This window comes from Sparus aurata, chromosome 10, assembly GCF_900880675.1.
Source record: "Sparus aurata chromosome 10, fSpaAur1.1, whole genome shotgun sequence".
NCBI lineage: Eukaryota > Metazoa > Chordata > Actinopteri > Spariformes > Sparidae > Sparus > Sparus aurata.
The window spans coordinates 10,526,868-10,544,626 of record NC_044196.1 but is presented as its reverse complement, the minus strand read 5'-3'; the positions used below and the strand labels follow the sequence as shown (position 1 = coordinate 10,544,626).

The following is a 17,759-nucleotide window of genomic DNA, read 5'->3' as shown; positions in this document are numbered from 1 at the left end:
GATGTACTACTTTTTTTGTTTTATCTTGAAGACAAAATACTTTTTTTCTAGAGAACAGCATGTCTTTTCCAGCATGAGAAAACTCTCTCTCTCTCTCACACACACACACACACACACACAGATATCCACAGGGGGAGTTTCCTGTTAAAGTGCACAGGAGCAGATGTGGGAGGAGCGTGGAGGGGAAAATGGGAGGAGAGGACGGAAGGAATGTCCGAGCGGAGGCATTGTGTTTGGTTATCGCACAACCAGAGAGAGAGAGAGAGAGAGAGAGAGAGAGAGAGAGAGAGAGAGGAGGGAGGGAGGGAGTTAGTCTGCTGGGAAATAGAAAACCCTGTCAGAAGGAGGTGTGACTCAGCCGAGGACGGAGGAGCGGCTGTGCCTTCATGCTCCTCTGTTGGAGACGTGGATCAATCGGCAGCAGGCTGGAGGACTTATCAGCTGATTTCAATTTTTCTCGAATGATTGGAACTCTGATTTGAGGAATCGTTGGATCGGTTTGAGGATAGAACACCTCAGTGGCTGACTCGAAGTCTGAACTGATCGGTTTCATGCTTGATTAACTAAAAGTCTGACTGATCTGGTGCCTAATTGACTAACTCAACAATTGATTGGTTAAGTCTGGGTATCCTAACTGGCTAATTGGAGTCCTGTCAGCTTCCACACCTGATTGGAAGCCCAATTGATCGATTGGAAGCGGTTGACATCAGGATGAGCGGAGCAGAGGAGGTGGTGTGTGAAGGCTGGCTGAGAAAATCGCCACCAGAGAAGAAACTACGGCGTTACGTGAGTAGTGCTTAAGTTCGTTGTGTGTTTTGGGCTTGTTGGGTCCATGCATCATATAAATAGTGACTGTGTTTATAACGCTGACGTGCACCTACAGGGCACGCATACTGCACGGTTTGTTGTGTTTTTAATTAAGCCAGAGGATCAGCTCTCGGTTTCATCAGTGTTTACACAGTGAGTCATTTTATAAAGTTACAGTGGTGATCGTAAACTAACTAAACAGTCAGCAGAACAGCAGCTGTCGGCTGCCCAGCCTGATGTGTTTAATTCAGTTTAACAATCTTTTTGAAAACCAAAATAAAGTGCAGAAAGTCAAAAATGAAAATGTTAGGCGGGATAGCATCCATGCTCGCTGTAGAACAAACATTTAAATATGTTATTCAGCTGGTGGAGACAAGCCTGCCGAGCCAGTGACCACAGTTCAAGGCTGTGTTTCAATATTTGTAAGTGTCACACCAACTGGATATTTTTAATGAAAACTCGAGACAGTTTTCCATCCGTGTTCGTATCAACAAGCACCAGATATTTTTTGACTGAAAGTCCAACTGCTGCTGTGCCTTTTGTGCCTAACCTAACCAGAGCATAACAAATGTTTAACCTAAATCAATTACCTAATCATCTCTTTTTCTTGCCAATCCACCCGTCGCTTTTGGAAAAGATGTCATTACATCCAAAAAAACAGACATTGTATTGACAGGGTTGGGACTGTTAGACCGATAATGGACTGGCATAATAATTCAGGACAGGGGTCTTACATCACTCCCCCAAATCCCCCCTGCTCATAACACAACACATATACTGTGTCATTGTTGAAATATGTAACTGTCTATACCAGTGTCTCAAGTTTCAAGGGTTAGTCAGACGTACTTCCATAATTAACGCAAATAAACATTCATATATATCTTATTTGTGCACGTTTGGAGTGTTTGAAGGTTAAGTTATCATCATGTGGCTCTGGTGATACGTCCACCTGACAGGAAAGAGTGTACAGCTCTTTGTTTTGTAGATTATCACCATGCATGTGCGTCTTATTTGCGATTTACCTGTGAGAAAACTGACGGATAGACAGATACTGTATCTTATTTTGCATGGAAAATTTAAAAAGTTGTCGCATCTCAAAATCCAGTTAAGAACCATTCAAATGAGCACGAGACTGTCCAACAGCAGCATGGCTCGCTTTCCCGTAAGGAGGCAGCTTAGGCAGTTATTCACACACACACACACACACACACACACACACACACACACACACACACACACACACACACTCTGCATAACTGGCATGCCTTGCCAGTGAGTTGAGCTAATCTCATCTCCTCTTGCTGCATATTTTCCCTTCAACTTTCTTCCTCTCTTTGGTTTCGTCCCTCTCTTTCATTCATTTACTTTCTCTTCCTGTTATCTTGTCACTTTCTTTTCCTTGCTCATTGTATGTGTGTGTGTGTGGAAAGCAAAGGTCAAAGGAAGAACAAATGAATCAGAAGAAAAGTTACAGTTCAACAATTAAAAACAATGGGAGTTAATCTGTTTGAATTATGAGGACTTCATTACCCACAATCCCCTTCAGCTGACAGAAGAAGAAGAAGACAGAGCCCATTGTCCACACTGTGTGTATATTCAGCCATGATGGTATACACAACCCAGTGTGTACACACACACACACTGTCCGCCCAGCTGTGTGTCGAGTGTCAACACACACACTCACGTGGAGCTCCTTATAATAACGGCTGTAGCGGGCCGAGTGTGTGTTCACGGGCTTTGTGAGGTACTGGGCCAGAGTTCACCTCATCATACACTCCCAGTTCTGTCGAAAGTTCTCTTCTGTGTGTGTGTGTGTGTTTGTGTGTGTGTGTGCGCGCCTGTGTGTGTGTGTTATGTAATGAACTAATCGCTCTCAGCTGGGTCCGATTGGAGGAGGGGGGGGCCTCCCTGAAGATTTAGAAGATTTGGAAGCACACAAGAACTGGAACAGAACCAGAACGAAAGATTCTGCAACCTTCAGTGCAGAAACAAAGACACACACACACACACACACAAGAGAGCATCACAGCTCTGGTACCTGCAGCACTCTTGTTTATCCATCAGGAGTTTATTTGTGCAACACGCTGAGGTCTGTAATTATTTAACAGTGACAATCACCAGGTTGTAAAAAAAAAAACAGGTTGTAAACGAGCCAACACTTCAGTCCAACCTGTTTGGAGGAGAAATGACGTACAAAAAGGCAAATTATACCTCAAACTGTCTCAAGTTTTCCACTTGGGGACTCCACAAGGACTCAAAAGTTAAACATGAAGACAATTAATATCATTTTTAATCATTTAATCATCATGTTCTTCTTCTTCTCTTTTCTGCAACGATGTAAAAAGGCTGTTGTGGGTAAAATAGACAATTAAACAATACATAAAATACAGAACAAGTGAAGGAATACAAAATCATAATTTCAAAGGTTAAAGTCGTTTATTTATGAGAAAAATATGTGGATATTCTCTGAGATTAAAGCTGTGTATTCATGAGAAAACATGCACAAATTTGCAAGAAACTGCTCATAGATGTGTAAAAAAACATGTCTGATATAAAAATTGTACATTTACGGAAAACACACAACTTTGTGGAAGAAGTCAAAAATGGTCCGAGATTAAAGTGGTTAATTTACTAGAAAACATAAAAAAAAATTGCTAGAAAATACTCAAACGTACACTGAGATTAAAAAAAGTATATTATCAATAAAACACAGATTATGAATAAGAAAAAATGACTAGATAACATCTGAGGTTAAACTGTAAGATTTAAGGGAAAAAAGATGTAAATCTGTGAAATCAAACTTGAATATCTTTTGAAATGAAAGTGGTAGTTTAATGAAAAAGCACACATTTATTAGACTACAGTTAAATGTCATCTGAGGTTAAAGTGGACCATCTACAAAGAAACAAAACCTGAATTTCCACTGACAACAATCATGAATGTGTGAGAGACAAAAACCAGAAAGAAAAGAAGAAAGAAGTGATGGATTTACAAGAAAACATGTATGAGTTTGCAAGAAGACAACTCAAATATTCTCTAAAGGGAAGGTTGTATATTTATGAGAAAACATTCCCAAACTTGCAAGAAAAAAAAAGGAAACAGACACATTCTTGGCTACTTACTTCGGCTGTGTCGTGTAAGGACTGTAGAAAACTGACACCATCCATGTGCAGAATGGTGTCACTGGTTTAAAGACTTTACAGATGCATCTTGGGAAGGCTTAAATCTGCGCAATACACAATAAGATATAAATCTAAATCAGAGATGAGTCAGAGGTGACTGTTACTTTCATTTCAGCTGCAAATACATTTAATCTCAGTGTCCGTCAGTGATTTCTGTCAAATTGAAAGTGTCGAGCACTCACATGGTGACACTTCTGAGAACTTGGCGCTGAATGTGATGGGAAGAGAAGGAATGGATCAACAGATGAGGAACTGAGCTGTTGGGACGCTTGTTCTGCGGGACTGCTGTTAATTTTGGTTTGGAGGCAGGATGGAGGAAGTGTTATTTTAGATCCATTGTGCCCTCTTCCTGTCGGGGTCAGAGGTCAGAGGAGGAAACAAAACGAAAGCAGAGCAGGAGAAGTGAGAGGGACAAGATTAGAGATGAGAAGTTCATCAGTGAGAAGCTTCTGATGACCAATGTGGACGATAAGGAGATAGATTAGATTATAAATAATAATGTTTGTAATATTTTACCTTAATACCTACCTCAGCTTAACTAAAACCTTTACTAGCTCCTCATTATTTAAGTTTTAAAAGGGAACTTAAATTATTGTACGAAAATAAATTACAAACATTTTCAAATGTACAATAAAATAGAAATACATAAAAAATGAGATACAGATTTTTTTTTTATTTAGTTTTCTAAAAATACGTATTCTTTCGTCTTTATTTCCACTCTTTTTATGTTCTGTGTCTCCAAAGTTGTAAAAAAAAAAGATAGAATACAAAAGAAAATACAGCAATTTATATGTGAAATATAAACAAATGTATAGTTTGAAAAAATGTATAAACAGAAATAAATGGACAAATAAAATTGAAAATAAAAAATGGATAAAATAAAATGATAAAATATTTTGTATTTTGTTATTTTTGTTTTATTTGAACTTTTTATGTACTTTTTTATTATTATATTTGTTTCTATTTATATTTACACATTCTCTAAATTAACATATATATGCTTTCATTTATTCACCTTTTGTATTTTAATTATTTATTTTATTAGACTTTTAAGAAATTTATTTTGGCACTCTGATGATCTCCATAGAAAAATGGTTAGATTATTTAAAAAATACATTAAAATTGAGTAATTTCATAAAAAAGTATGGTATCAATATACGTTTTCCAACACTATGAAATAAATGAACAGAAATAAATAAAAAATTGACTTCCACATAATGAAATGAAAACAAATATTGTGTTTAGATATTTTCTTCATATTTTCACTTTTTTTAACTTGTTTTTCTACATGTATTATCTTTTACAAATGTATTCTTTGCAACCTGCTCTTTTAACAAAATCACTAGTTTGAAAGCAGTTTCGACTCATAAAGAACTTAGGAAGAACTTTACCCTCAAACTTTGTGATGGATTTAGAATCAGCTGGTGCAGCGCCGTCCGGTCCCTTTAATCAGAACAAAACATAGAAAATATTTTCATAGTTTTTTATCTCCCTGCTGCTTTTTTTGTTTTGTTCTGCAGCCCGAAGATGACTTTTCATCAAACAGAGAAAAAACACACACACACACACACACACATAAACACGTATCTACTGCCACCTCTTACCGGCATTTCCTCTTCAGCTATTTCCTCTTCCTGTCAGTGTTTGGAGAGAAAACGGGGGGGGAACAGCTACACAGTATTTAATTGCCATGCACTTTGATCACAAACGCACACACACGCACACACACACACACACACACAAGATGAGGCGGGCCTTTGGAGTCACGTTGGTTTTGTTGAGAAACACAATTAAGCCCGGATCAAATGGATTTGGTGTGTTGGACTGGTGGAAACTCACTGGCAAACACACACACACACACACACACACACACACACACAAGCCTGTGTTTCGAGTCACACTTCCTCGTATATTCTGTGTCTTGTCAGGTTGGTGTGGAAGAAATCTACATAATCTTCATTCCTCTAAACAGAAACCACTGATTATTATTTGGCCAGATTATGCGTGTGCGTGTGTGCGCGCACATGCTGTTATTGAATTAAAAACCCTTTTCATGCTCTGATTCACACCTTTAAATAATCATGATGTGTCGTTTGCACACTCTACCTACACACTAACACCGACTCCACAAACACACACACACACACACACACACACACACACACGTGCATGGCTGGTGAGTCATGTCTGAAATATGAGGTGTCATCCCGCGGCTCGCTCCAGGGAGATGGACCCTACCCACAATGCTGCTCTGCTCAGTGCATGATGAGAACAACCTGAGAGCAGTGTCAAACATTTAGCAATTCACTGCGTGTGTGTGTGTGTGTGTGTGTGATGTTTAGTTAACATTCATGTGTACTCGACTGTAAAACTCCTGACATGGGAGAGAAACACCAGAGTTACAGAGTTAGAGGAACATGGAAGAAATAAATAATTTATACTGACCTGAACAACTAAAACTCCTCATATTGGTCTTTAAGAAAGATACAATATGTAAGATTTCTGCATTGAAATGACTAAATGTCTTTGTTGAGTTGTGTTCCTATATCATGCCAATGTGTCCAACGACGTTCAAATCAAAGAAATCCACTCAAATGAATGAACATAAGAATAAAGGAAAAATTGACCGAAAAGATGTAGACGGCCAGATTTAGCTTCTTATGCCTTCCTTACAAAGCATAATCCAATAGGCTCCCCTTATCAATGTGGATGAAATGTTATTTTTATATTTCTGGTCTTAAATTTGGAATTGGTCCTATTTGGAACCATTCTTGTTCTCTCACCTGCCTCTCTTTACAGTTTACACTATCTACTCAATTGCTGTCTCTTAAGAATCTCACGTGTTGGTGTTTTCATACGTAACTTTACGTAAAAACAATAATTCTTCCCTTTGGATCGTAATCAATGTCTTTTACTCTCGCCAGGCGTGGAAGAGGCGCTGGTTCGTGCTGCGAAGTGGCCGACTGAGCGGTGAACCGGATGTCCTGCAGTATTACAAGAACCAGCAGTCCCGCCGGCCAATCAGGACCATCAACCTGAACCTGTGTGAACAGGTAAACACTTCAAAACACTGACGCCATGTTGGAGGATTGCTGAGAAGTTACTTGATGTTCAGTCATCATTATAATGTATGCAAAATGTTTCATTTCAGTTTTTTACTTCATGCATTTATGGTTATATTACTTTACTGAAAGGTGGACTTTGTTGAAGGAGGTTTGTGGTTTCTTGGTTTTAATGCTAACTGAGTGCTAAAGCTATCTCAATATAATGCTCTCAATAGAAACGAAATCGATTTCTTTAGTAGACCAGATTCACATATGAGCCATTTTCCTCAGGGTGGGAAACTTAAATGTCATAGAGTTGTTTTTTTTGGTTTATAGTCATATAGCCAAATCCAGCCAAATTTCAAGGTAAAGCAACATATTTGGTAACCCATTAGCTAACATTAGCGTGTGAATACATCCAGTTTGTTTCGCTTCCAGGCTTAAAGAAATGTGTCCAAGATAAACGTCGATATTTTAGAGTTATTTAATGGTAATGGGAAGCTAAAAGGTTATTAAATATGTTAAAAAGATAAACATTTGATAATCTATTGGCTAACGTTAGACAACAGCTAACATTAGCCTTCAGCCATTTCCTAGCTAATGATACTGTGAAGGCGTAAATTAACTCTTAGATATCAGTGCACAACGTGGACACATTTATTTTAAGCCTGGAAATAAAACCGTTCTGGATGTAATCAAACCATAACGTAATTTAAGAAGTGGTTGAATGCTAACATTAGCAAATGGGTCATCAAATATGTTGTCTTACCTTGAAATATGTCCTGTTGTCCCTCCAGATTTTAATGATCCATGTCTTTTCAGTTGTAGATCATTAGAAAGCAGTTGGATAATAACAATTTGGTCAATACCCCACTATTCTGTGACCTGCAACCGAGGACACTGCTTTTGAGCTTGATGTCTGAGGAACATGACCGCTGTTTGAATAAAGTTTGATGCCAGGTCAAGTTTATACACTGTACTTGTTTCTCTTTCAGGTGGATGCAGGCCTGTCGTTCACAAAGAAGGAGCTGGAGAGCAGCTTCGTGTTCGACCTGAAGACGGAGGAGAGGACCTGGTACCTGGTGGCCGAGTCCGAGGAGGACATGAACCGCTGGGTTTCCTCCATCTGCCTCCTCTGTGGCTTCAACCCGACCGATGACGGTAAGAGAGAAGGAGGGAATCAAAATATCAAAATATTCCTCACACCTTTTTAGGAGTTTGCATTTGAAATAGGTTGATGTGTGGGTTGTGGCTGAGTCAGTGTGAAAACAAGTGGGAGGAGAGAAGAGAGGGAACATGCAGGGAGAAGGTGGACAAAATGTCTGCAGGATTGTGCATCCATGACTCAGTGTACATATCAAATACTTTAAATATCATAAATTTGGTGTTACTTACGACAGCTTTGCCTTGTACAGTCATTTTAACTTTGTCTTGTTTTGTTAAGGATAGCCAAAACTCAGATAACCAACATGAGTCAGATGAATCAGACTTTTTTGAAAGCATCAAGCTCTTAAACTTATTTCTAACTCCACATTGACAAATTTAAAAACACTCCAATTCCCACAATGCCCTGCAGGAAGACACAGGAAGACCTTCTCACACCTTCCCACTCGGAGTTATGTTTTTGTTATTTGACGTCTGATTTGTCTGATTTTCGTTCTGCAGCCCAACAGCCTACAGTCTCCGGCTCGTCCTCCATCACAGCGATGACCCAGACGAGTGGCACCGCCGCTGTCACCACGGTAACAGGGTCGGTCCCGTCGCCATATGATCCAGCGCGAATCCAGGAGCATGGCGGCAGCGTAGAAGAGGATTACCTGTGGTTATCACACTGCCAGAGTCACATCAGGTAAACACATGCAAGAGACCCTTTATTTTGCGTTATGAGAGTTAATTTAAGACCTGAGAAACTTGAGGAATAGAAATGGGTGCATATTCATTTACACGGTTTACAAATCTGTTGCAGTAGAAGTTCCAACAAGTCTATCCCCAGACAGGACATGTACGCCGATGACATTGTTGAGGTGTCTGTCATCAATGTCTTCCCAATCAGTGAACACTCTTCGTACTACACCCTCCCGACATTACTTCTATTCATTGCACAGATGTTAACTAGATTTATGTGTGCTATCTTTGCAACGTCTTGAAGTACGTTTATTAGTTTAGTAAACTTACTGACGGAAGTTAAACATACTGGACCATTGACTTTTAGTGACATACTTCACATGAACAGAGGTCTCCTGACCTTAACTCCTCCTTTCCTGCTGTCATTCTTGCATCTGACCACTGGATGCTGCCGCCTGACAATGAATGTAAAAAGGAAATCATGATTTGCTGCTCGCACAGATGACTTATGCAGCCGTTTTTCTTGTGAGGACGGACTGATGGTGCAAATGTCTTGAGGACCAGAATTTCATTTTCTCTCATGTGATGATGGGCTACTAAATCAACCAAGAACAGCCAGTAAAACAGTTTATAAGTCCTGTGAGTTTTCTTTTATATGGTTGGCTTCCATTTCAGCAATCATTAACGACCACAAAATACATAAATTTGTCACTCTGCTTCAGACTACAGAAAACGAGCTGAGTCAGGGTTACATGTTCAGACGTGTTGAATCTAAAGACGGGGATTAGAGGTTTATCTCAGCCTGGATCACACCCACGGTTAAGTTCACAAACCTCCATGGAACAGTTCACTTGCACAAAATAAAAGCTGTTTTCCTTCTTCGTAGAAAAGATCTTGTTTGTATTTCTGTTTGACTTCACTTGTATTTTGTCTGCAGGCCTCCTCTTGGCTCCTCCACCTCTCTTGAAACCGACTACAACGACAACCTCTACCCTCCTCCCTCGGCCACCTCATCCTCATCCTCCTCTTCCTCCTCTCCTTCCCTCCAGCCAAACGGCCTCTCGTTTCCATCCTCCTCCAGCTATAGGACGGTTTCTTGGTCGGTGTCCGCCATGTCCGGCTTTTTCAACCAGTCTCTGGACGCCAGCACGACCTCTGAGCTCCAGAAACGAGCCGGCAGACCTCGGTGTCACCCGTCTCCTCACCCCAGGAAGCATTCGCTGGACTTCCACCTGCGACCTGTGGCGATCCCACTGAGCGATGACACTCACTCTTTTGTTCATGCACATACGCACTCATATACTAACAGTGGGTACCAGATCCCCCGTCCAGCATCGACCCCGCAACCACGACCCCCTCGCCGCCCGTCTTCCACCCCGAGTGTGGACTCCCTCACTCAGGCGGAGCAGCACGCCTACACCCCGACTCCTCCTCCACGTCCACCCAAACCTCCAGGCATCGCAGCCCAGGGAGAGAGCTCAGGTGTGGGCACGCTGCCCCGATCCACCTCAGAACCGGAGAGGAGGGACGGATGGGTTGAGGGAGGAGGAGGAGGTCTGCCAAGGAGTAACACCATCACTACACCTGGACGCACACAGACAGGTAAGAAGAGAAGCGTCTCTAATTAGGTGGGTTTATTTTGCTACTGTTAGTCGGCAGACATCCAGTTACTACTGCTGTAGCTGCGTTATTTTAGATCACACTACCTCTCGGCATGACCCGCCCTACTCTGCTTCCGATTGGCTACATATCCCCCGTTAGGTAGTGCACACGTGCAGCACTCACCAAAGTTTTAGCAGAGATGAGATGTCTATTAGTGTAATATGACCTCTTTAAAGTTTCTTTATGTTGATTTTTCAATTATACAAAAACACTTTTATGAAATTAGTAAAAGATCATGTTTTAGTTTAAATTGCCTGATTTTGTCGCCACAAACACGGCAGGAGATGTCCTGAACCCTCAAAAAAAATATCTAGAGGTTTAACGCTTTTAAGTTTTTAGATTCAGTGGCAGCAAATTCCCTGCAGCGTAATTATTGCCCGGCAGAGGGTTTTACATCCGGCACGTCAGAGGAGACCTTTGGTTATAAAGCAGCTTTATTGTGCAGAGCTGGCAGCATTGATGGATTATCGCAGCTGAAACCATTTGTGCCAGTTTGCACCAGAATTTGATTAAGGGTGAATTAGTTTGATTAAAAAAAGACCAGAACTTTGCCCCACAAGAGCACAAAGAGCGTTTTTCAGCCAGTTCTCTGTTTCTAGTCTGCTTGATGGAAATGTAGATTAAGAAAAACGTGATGAACACGGAGCTGCTAAAGAAAAACAACATGCTCAAACGCGATGCTTTTATGCTTTGAATAAGATCCAAGTAATATTTTTACACTGCAATGAAAATCTTTTTCGATGAAGAGCTTTTAAAGGAATAGTTTGACAAGTTGGGAAATACTTATCAGCTTCCTTGTAGAGTTAGACGAGAAGATTTATATTTAATATGAAGCTACAGCCAGAGGTTAGTTAGCGGAAAATGGCTAGTTTGGCCTTTTATAAACAAGACGCAACATGTTAATCGGTTGAAGTCTTACAGTCTTTATGCTAGGCCAAGCTAAGCTAACTCCCCAGGCTCAGGCTTTGTTGTTATCGTACAGATGTGAGATCGATATTGTGGATGTTTAGTTTGTATCCTCTGTGTTTCAGGCTGTGATTCCTTCTACATCCCTCGCTCTCTGTCCGACAGAGCGAGCATGTTTGAGTTCAGCGACAGCTTCAACAGCTACTTCGTAAGTGAAAACCCTTTACAATCCAGTATATGTTTTCAGCATTTATCATTTGTTCTTTGAACTCTGTGTCTTTTGCTCTCTCAGTTCAATAAAGGAATGGTACCTCTGGGTAGTGTTTGCTCTGAAGATGATGACGTAGATGAAAACTATGTTCCCATGAGCGCCGCCACCACCGAGCCTCCTGTCGCGCCCAGGTCAGTCAGAAGTTACACGATATGAATTGAGATTTTGTAAAGATCTCATGTTTGTAAGGTTTAAAAAGAGTGGAGCGTTACAACTATAAGACCTGTATGAAGTCAGAGGAGTGGCATCAAAAATCTGGCAGTTTTAAACACTTAGTTTTCTTCTTCTCTGCATCCAGGGTGCCTCCATCTCCCTCCGATGACGACTCCGTCCATCACCAGGACGGTAACTACGTCCCCATGACCCCTGTCACCCCTTCCCTCCCCCTTCATCCCGCCCCTGCCACAGCTGACCTGGCGTCGCTGGGGAGGCAGGTGCCCCCACCGGCCCACATGGGTTTCCGTAACTCCCCCCTGACTCCCGTCGCTCCCCTCACCCCGCCGCTCCGGAGGAACACCATAAACACTGCCGGTGGGGTCCAAGTCGAAGCCTTGCCGCCTCCGATCCACCGCAACCTGAAGCCACAACGCAGAGGTGAGAGGAAACATTGACAGTTAAAGTGACAGTTCCACTCTTAAGATGAAAAATGTCAAAAGAACAGTAAACATTTACAGAATAAATAATAATGCTCTGATGTTGTGACTCCCTGCAGGAGTTTTCGTCAGTCAGCCTGCAGAGAGAACGGACGTCCAGACTGCCGGAGAGCCGAAAACAAGAGGTATGAACCAACTGACCTGAAAGGTGACAACAAATACTGACACTGACCGGAGCATCAACTCTTAAACAGATTACAGTCCTTACCTTGGTAATATAGAAGTGGTTTAATGATGTAATCTTGATTCAAAGCACATGTACCGGTTTATTCCAGAGCGGTCAGCCACATCTTACAGCCTCTGTCATCAGATGATGCAACTTTACAGAGTTCATGCCCGTATGCAGACGATGATGCAGTTAAGATCTCCAGATTTTTTTATTAATCTTTTAAATCATCCAAATGGTTCTTACAGAAGTGGACTGGGGCCACTGTTCTGACATTTTGCTCAGAATTAGGTTTTTTTTTTGCTTAGAATAATTATATTTTCTTCAGAAATTTGAAGTTTCTCGGACTTCTGACTTTATTTTAGGCTGATTTCGTTCTCAAAATGTAGACTTTTTCCTAGAATTCGGAGAAGGAAGTAAGATCTGTGAGTTGTCTTTTTCTCCTGTTATGGCCACCTGCTGGTACTGAACCTTCATTTGTGATACTTATCATATTATTCGCTTATCAACAAGGCAAACTGTCACACTCACACAACGTCGCTAGTGTATCGACAGGTCTTTTGCGTGAGGCTGGACTGCTTTGATTAACAGTCCACACTCTTGTTTCACATTTATACTTTGACCCTCTAACCACAATATAATTCCTGTTTTTGGCTCCTTCTGTCTGACTTTTTGTTTCATTTCCTGAAACAGGCGGTCATTTCTTCTCTCTCTCTAGTTTTATTCTCCTCTCACCGCCTCTCTCTCGTCTTCGTCTTCCCTCTGAGTCTCTCTCTCCGTTAGTCATTCGTCGCCTCTCTCGTTCTCCTTCGGCGTCTTTGAGTTTTAATTATTTACCTGCTTCCACTTTGCTCAACAAGGCTGCAGCACAAGGTCATGACAGCCACACGCTCCGACACGCAGCTGCCATATATAGAGCTGCAGCATATAGAGACGCTCACATTAAATATTAGTGAGGGTTCACAGTTGGGGAGCTGATTCTGCAACACGAAAACGTAAATTTTACTTCCTGTGCAGAGCTTTGTTTCCAAACACAATGAGTCTCATTATTATTTAATCTGTACTGAAACTTTACAGAAGACTTTTGAGGCTTAACGTGGGTCAGATGAGGACGTTCAGGTGTCCCGTATCAGGATGAAGTATTTACACGTTTATGTTTTAAAAGGTTAACAGTCTCCTCTCCCACCTCCCAGTGAAACCAGCTCCTCTGGACATCACTCCAGTGCAGCACGACTGGCAGGAAGTCCCGCCCCCTGTCCGCTCGCCTGTCACTCGAACCTTCACACGAGAGTAAGTGTGTGTGTGTGTGTGTGTGTATGTTGGATGTTTTAGTGCAGCGTCAACAGAAAAACTACAAGACACGTCAATATTTAATGTCCATTACAGTCAGACTGAGAGAGAGAAGCAGGATGTGTGAATGAGAGACACTCTGCTGCCCCCTGGTGGTGCTGCAGCAATACTGCAAGTTATCAATGTTGAACAGACAGATTAATGATTAATCATAATCGCGTGTGTGTGTCCCCCCATCAGTCCGTCCAGCCGTCGGTCTTTCAGGACGACTTCCGCTCACAGCTCGTCTCCTTCGTCTGATTCTGAGGACCCTGAAGAGAACTACGTCCACATGACGACCTCCAACCTCAGCTTCAGCGCCGGGGAGCCGGTAAGACCTTCCTTCTATCCTTTCCTCCCTCCCTCTGATCTTACATCTTCTTTCTCTCTTCCTTCATTCATTCCTTTCCTTCGTTTTTCTCCTTATATTCTTCCCTCTCACTATGCTTCCCCTGTCTTTCTTTCTTTCTCATTTTCTTTCTATCTTTCTTTCTTTCTTTCTTTCTTACTTCTTCCTTTCTTCTTTCCTTCCTTCCTTCTCTCCCTCCTTTCTTCCTTTCCACTGTATGTCTCCTTCCTTCCTTCTTCTCTTCCCTCTTTATTTCCTTCCTTCTTTGTTAGTTGCTTTTGTTCTATCTTTTTATTTCATTACTTCTTTATGTCCTTCTTTTTTCTTTTTCCTTCCTTCCATCTTTGTTTGTTTCTTTCCTTCCTTCTCTCATTCTCTTGTTCTTTCTTTCCTTCCCATCTTTTTCTTTCTTTCTTCTCTCCCTCCTTTCTTCTTTTCCATTGTATGTCTCCTTCCATCCTTCTTTCCTTCCTTCTTTGTTTGTTTCCTTCCTAATTTCTGTCTTTCTTTATTTCCTTCCTTCTTTGTTAGTTGCTTTTGTTCTTTCTTTTTATTTCATTACTTCTTTCTGTCCTTCCTTCTTTTTTCTTTTTCCTTCCTTCCGTCTTTGTTTGTTTCTTTCCTTCCTTCTCTCATTTTCTTGTTCTTTCTTTCCTTCCCATCTTTTTCTTTCTTTCTTCTCTCCCTCCTTTCTTCTTGTCCACTGTATGTCTCCTTCCATCCTTCTTTCCTTCCTTCTTTGTTTTTTTCCTTCCTAATTTCTGTCTTTCTTTATTTCCTTCCTTATTTGTTTGTTTGTTAGTTTAATTTTGTCTTACATTCTTTCTTAATTTCCTTCCATCTTCCATTAATTCATTTTTTCTTCCTTCCTTTCTTCACGACTTTCTATCTATCTTTCTTACTTCCTTCCTTCTCTCCTTCCTTTCTTCTTTCTGTCTGTACTTCTTGTTCTTACTGTCTATTGTTCTTCATCCCTTCCTGTCCAACTTGCCTGTGTACTCCTTTTTTTTCTCCCGTTTCTATTTAATGGATACTTAAAAAGACTTGGTGTGTGCGTGTGTGTATATGTGTGTGTGTTTGTGTGTGTGTGTGTGTTTGTCCACAGTCTCTGAGGCTCATGATGCACCGGGCGTCGGAGGGTGGAGTCAGCAGTCCGTTGCTCCAGCGAGCCAGAGGCAACAAACAGGTGGAGTACCTGGACCTGGACCTCCACACTGGGCGATCGACACTGACAAGACAGGTAACTATCTCTCTCTCTCTCTCTCTCTCTGTCTCTCTCTCTGTACGTCATCTTGTTTATTTTTGTTTGCTGTTTTATTATGTTATTATCATTACTCTCCACCAGAGGGTGTCAAGTCAACACTGTGATCATGTGTAAACCTTTATTTTCTCATACGTGTGCTTATTTTTACATTTGACTGGCTGCAGTGGATTAATCATGAGATCAGTGTCACATCCAATAAAAATACATTTTCACCACATCCAGAATCGCAGCACAACAGAAGGGGGAAGCGGCAGCACTGAGCAGGCCGGAGCTGGCGAGGACCGCCCGCGAGTCGGGCGAACGCGCGTGGACTACGTGGTGGTGGACCCCGAGAGGACCAAGGCCCTCAGAAGCACTAGAGAAGCATGGCATGATGGGAGGATGTCCACGGAGAAGGAGAAATGCTAGAGATGCACAAACACACACACAGAGACGTACTGAGAAGCACTGAGAGACACAGAGTTAAGAGTTTTAAATTAAATCCTGCCCAAGAACTTCTACAGTTCTGATCAGACCTGGTAATGACATCAGTCCTGAGATCCAATCAAACAGACAAAGATGTGTCCCGGACCATATGGAAGGACCGCCCACTCAACTGACACGAAGAAGGTGAAGAAGAAGAAGAAGAAAGAGAAGAAGAATATGGTTGACTGTAATATGAATGACATGTTTGTCCTCTGTTAACATGCTGATACTAGCAGCTTTCTGTTTCAACCGAACTAAACATGATGTTACCAGACTCCCTTGATAAATCATGTAATTTTAAGAGTTGTTGAGCGGTAAGAAAATTAAAAATCACATTGTGAGACAAATACAACAAATTCTAAATCACTTGTGCTTTCATATAAAGCGGCGTTAAAATTCAAAAGATTAAGCCGTTTCTTTTATTACAAAGGGTGATTTTTGTTGCAACCTCACTATACCAGCCTGTCTGCTTCTGTGACTAAACTGTTTCTTACCTGCCAACATTTAGCAGCTGTGTCAACTGATTTTCACCAATTTTTTGAAATGACACGAAATGTATTTACCATAAACATGTCAAATTTTACAAACACACTTCAAGGTTACCAGTATACACTACCTGTGTGTACCCTGTGGATAAAGTCCCCAGACTCCCTTTAAAAAACACTGCATTTTGTGAGTTGTTGAGTCAGAAAAACTTTAAAAACTTTGTGAAAAGCTGTTTTCTGGCATGGTCTTAATTATTTGGGCCTTTTTGTTAAATTGGCAAATGTTCTACATTAAATTCTTCCTTTCTCCCGGTGATGTGTTCCTTTACATGAGGGAAGTGAGATGTAATTACAAGTGGCCACTTGACTCACATGTAAATTCCTGGTCTGATGAAAATGTTCATACTCAGCAGACTTACTGACCAAAGTGTGTCATACCAGTGGAGAATATTCACAAGAAAACACATGACACGTGTGATTGGAGGGCAAAACCAAACATTTATAGGACGCATCAACATTAGTATTTTATTAGGGCAACACATAAATCGAGCTTCAAATAGGCAAGGAAACTAAGGTTCTCCAACTCCACCTACATGCCTCTAACAAATGTTGTAGAGACCAAAAATTAGGTGACAGGTTTTACGAAAGTCACTAAACATTGGAGTCAATCCAGATAAATCAAACAGCTTCACACCAAATTTTAGTTAGAGCTAGAATGTGTTTACTGCTGAATATGTGAAAATCAGATGATCAGCAAGTCAGAATAATTTTCTTATGTAATCAATCCCACGAGTATGTTTGCAGTGAATGACTGTGTCAAAATCTGTCCACACTGTGGATGAAACTGTTACTGCCAGATTATTTCATTGATTGCTTTGAGAGTAAAAATGTGATTTTAACAATGACCGTTCAACTGAGAATAAATGAATAAACATCACTCGTCACTCTCTGGGTTTCCTGAGTGTTTTATTGATACATATGTGACACAAAGTTGTCAAATTCAACATGCAGTTCCACATGTGGCCACTAGATGCTGCTAACGATCACATGTTGCAGCTGGAGGCACATAAAGTCCAAAGTCTTCTTCAGCTAATGTTACGTCATTCAGTTCTATGAAAACCGAACAATGAAATACACTTCCTTAAAAACTGATTTCATCGACTTGTTTTCTATATCTGAGCCTCTAAAGTGACAAAAAAAAACCACAAAAAACTTGTGGTTTGATTGTTTCTGCCAAGTCTTAAATCTGTCACCGTCAGGTCAAACTGATCCCAAATATACAGTCAGAGGATCACCAAAGAGTTTTACGATGCATCCTGTGAAGGACAGAC

The 17,759-nt window shown here is 41.1% G+C and overlaps 1 protein-coding gene across 1 annotated transcript; it reads left to right on the top strand.

The window, feature by feature from the left end:
* The first annotated feature begins 711 nt into the window (after positions 1-711).
* On the top strand, positions 712-17,375 carry LOC115590622 (GRB2-associated-binding protein 1-like). Its single transcript, XM_030432063.1, has 13 exons — positions 712-786; positions 6,914-7,042; positions 8,029-8,194; positions 8,699-8,882; positions 9,816-10,480; positions 11,572-11,654; positions 11,739-11,848; positions 12,016-12,311; positions 12,430-12,495; positions 13,730-13,826; positions 14,067-14,196; positions 15,320-15,454; positions 15,701-17,375. The coding sequence occupies exons 1-13, from the start codon at positions 712-714 to the stop codon at positions 15,884-15,886; spliced, it is 2,322 nt and encodes a 773-aa protein (XP_030287923.1). The 3' UTR covers positions 15,887-17,375.
* Positions 17,376-17,759: the final 384 nt, after the last annotated feature.